Source organism: Monoraphidium neglectum (assembly GCF_000611645.1).
Source record: "Monoraphidium neglectum strain SAG 48.87 unplaced genomic scaffold scaffold05621, whole genome shotgun sequence".
Lineage (NCBI taxonomy): Eukaryota > Viridiplantae > Chlorophyta > Chlorophyceae > Sphaeropleales > Selenastraceae > Monoraphidium > Monoraphidium neglectum.
The window spans coordinates 1-3,012 of record NW_014008009.1 but is presented as its reverse complement, the minus strand read 5'-3'; the positions used below and the strand labels follow the sequence as shown (position 1 = coordinate 3,012).

The 3,012-nt window shown below is 68.4% G+C and overlaps 1 protein-coding gene across 1 annotated transcript; it reads right to left on the bottom strand.

Moving 5' to 3' along the window:
• Positions 1 to 1,643: 1,643 nt before the first annotated feature.
• On the bottom strand, positions 1,644 to 2,990 carry MNEG_15741 (Chaperone protein clpB 2; the record flags this gene model as incomplete). Its single annotated transcript, XM_014035788.1, has 4 exons — positions 1,644 to 2,033; positions 2,478 to 2,581; positions 2,633 to 2,787; positions 2,917 to 2,990. 4 exons carry the CDS (start codon positions 2,988 to 2,990, stop codon positions 1,644 to 1,646), a joined length of 723 nt encoding a protein of 240 aa, XP_013891242.1.
• Between the last annotated feature and the right edge of the window lie 22 nt (positions 2,991 to 3,012).

Here is a 3,012-nt window from a genome sequence, read left to right as displayed (position 1 = left end):
CCCCTGTACCCTGAACCGTCCCCCGGCCGACCCTGCGGCTCGCCCCGCCTCGCGCCGGGCCGCCAGCCCGTGGCGGCGGCGGCCGCCACCTCTCCCCCTCGCCCCGTCGCACGCGCCGCGCCCGCCCCGGCGGCACCGCTGTCGCAGGCCGTTCGCGGTGCCTTGTATCCACCCTTTTGTCGTTTTGCCCGCCTGCCTTTCAGGCGGCCCGCGGCTGGGCCGCGCCCCCCTGGGCGGCCCCCCCGCCTTGCTTGTCCCGCCCGCGCTGCCTGCGCCGCCTGCCGCCGCGGCGGCCCGTTGCATCCGCCCACAATGTGTGATCACGATTTTGCTGCCTGGTCCGTTTTTGGGCCCAGAGGAAAAAACGCCATGGAGCGAGTGCGCGGCTTGCATCACTCTATCTGCTGCGGGTACGCCCAGCGCGCTGCCGGGGCCAGGGCCCCCTGCGTCATCAGATCTTGGGGTTTTGGATTCCACGTTTTGCCGCGCTCGCGAGCGAACCACCCCGGCTCTTACGCCTGCCCGGCCCCACTGCGGCAACCACTGATCTCGTCCGCACACCCCGGACGCGCTCGGCCCTAACCCAAGGCGCTCAGGGTTTTTGGTTTTAGGGTTCAATTGTTGGGCTGTACAGCACCTTGCCCAAAGATGCCCCACCCCCTCCCCCTGCCGCCCGCGCCCCGCCAGCTGTCGGCCAGCCCCGCGTATCCAGGGGGCGCTGTCGGGGGCAGTGGCTGCGAGGGGCCGCGCCCGCCCGTTTCCCGCCACCTTTGCGGCGTGCTCTGCGCCGACGCGCAGGTTTTCCACCCGCGCGTTGCGATTTTGGCGTGCTAGGGTTCCGCATCGAGTCCTGTTGCATGCGACACACAGCCCAGAGTGTGGCCGAGGGAAAGAGCACACACTCTCTGTACATCTGTCACGCACACATCCGTTGCGCACGCGAACTGCACCGGAGTGAAAGGGCTGCCTGCCCCTTCCACTTGCGGAGACGAGGCAGGGGCCCTTTGCATGCATGCCTGCCTGCATATGCTATCGGAGGCGCCGAGGCTGCTGTGGCATTTCGCTTGTAACATGGTGACGTGGAAAATGGATTGTTGGGGTGGGGGCGTCCAACCCCAAGCAGACGGTTGCACGCGGGAGGGCGGGAGCCTGCAGCGACGGCCCTAAAGTGCGGGCGGGCCGGCCAGCCGCGGGGAGGCGGGCGTATGCGGTCGGAAAAATGTGCGGCGCCCTGCGATCGACTCGGATCGGAAACCCCAAGGGCAGCAAATGGCAGCAACACAATTATAACAATGGGACGGGCCAACATGGCAGCCCCCGAGCAGGGCAGTTGCAGAGGCAACCCTCCCCTGCGGCGCTGGCCTGCTCAGCCCCACCCCAGCGGGGGCCCACAAGTGCCGCAGGGCCCGTCGCTCTGGGTGCAGCCGGGCGGCGGGTGCGGGCAGAGGCTTCGACACTCCACTTTCAAGGCGGCGCGCGCGGGGGGCGGCGACTGCGGCCGTCCGATCGGCCGGCGCCGCCGCCCGCCGTTCTCTCGCGCCGCGCAGTCCCGAAAATTCGCCCCCATCACGGTGTGGCGCCCCCCTCGGGCCTGCCAAAACCCCAGCCCCAAAATCAGACGGGAAGTCGAACGGTCGCGCCGCTCACGCCTCCTCCTTGGCCGCCGCGGGCACCTTCTTGCCGCGGCTGCTGACCACCACCCGCCGCCGCCCCGGCTTCGCCGTCGCCGCCGCCGGCCCCGCCGCCGCGCCCTCCTCACCCTGCTGCTGCTGCTGCTGCTGCTGCTGCTGCTCGGCCTCTGCCCCAGCGCCCCCGCTCTTCGCTGCGGCGGCCGCCACGGCCGCTGCTGCCGCTGCGGCGGCGGGGCCCTCCCGAATCAGCCGGAGCCCCTCCTCTGCGGTCGCCCCCGCCTCGACCCGAACAGTGTCCCCCTCTGAGAATTCGCCCCGCAGCAGCGCCTGCGCGAGCCGCGTCTGCAGCTCCCGCTGCAGCGCGCGCTTCACGGGGCGCGCGCCATACACGGGGTCGAATCCCTGCGCGGGCGCCGTTGTTTGGGGTGGGGGAGTGTTTGGGGGGTAGGGGGCACGGGCGCGGTGTTGGTGGCAGGCAGGGGCAGGTGAGGTTGTTTGTGGTGGTGGTTTGGAAAGCGTGCGGTTTTCAAATCAGTGGGGGAGAGGGTGGGCCAATCTCAAGGCTGGCTAGGGGGACGAGGGTGTGGCCGCGGCCGGCAACTTCAAAAACCTGCGGTGGTCCCATTGAAGCGCCAACAACGAACAAGAGGCTGGGCCCCGATCGGCGCTGCGCCCCTCGCACTAGCACACGCGGACCGCGCCCCTCCCCACCCCACCCTGACACATTCAACCCAAAACAACAAAATCCTGGAAGACGCCAAGCACTTCAGAAGGGGTTGGGGGCGTTTCACAGTCCAAGTTTGCACAGTCCAGGTTTTCAAAGTCCAAGTTTCCCCGCCGGCCCACCTTGTCTGCGAGGGAGTCCAGGGCGCTGTCCCCCAGCACCAGCGACACACCCCCGACCCCCCTTGCCCCCATAATGTCGGACTCATAAACTTGCTCCGACGCCCCTTTTCGGGCTGTGAAATGAGTGCACAAAACGTGCATGGTTGACCTCTCACCCACCTTGTCAGCCAGGTAGTCCAGGGCGCTGTCCCCCAGCACGAGGGAGATGCGCTGCGCGGCCAGGCGGCCCGCGAGGGCGGCGGTCTTCAGGCCCACGATGTCCCTGATTTCGGGGTGGGTCAGCGGCTCAAACACGATGAACTCGTCAACCCTGGGGGGATGGGTGGTTGGGTGTTGTTTTGGGGGGGTGGGGGTGGAAAATCGGTTGCGTGCGTGTATGTGTGTGTGTGTGTGTGTGTGGGAGGGGGGGGGGAGGGGAGGTCCTGTTGTTTGGGGTGACGGCAGCTGAGAGGGGGGGTTCGTGTTGATGAACTCTGGCCTGAGGTGCCTGTGCACCGCCTCCATCACGCGCATCGCCTTTTCCCCCTCTGGGTTC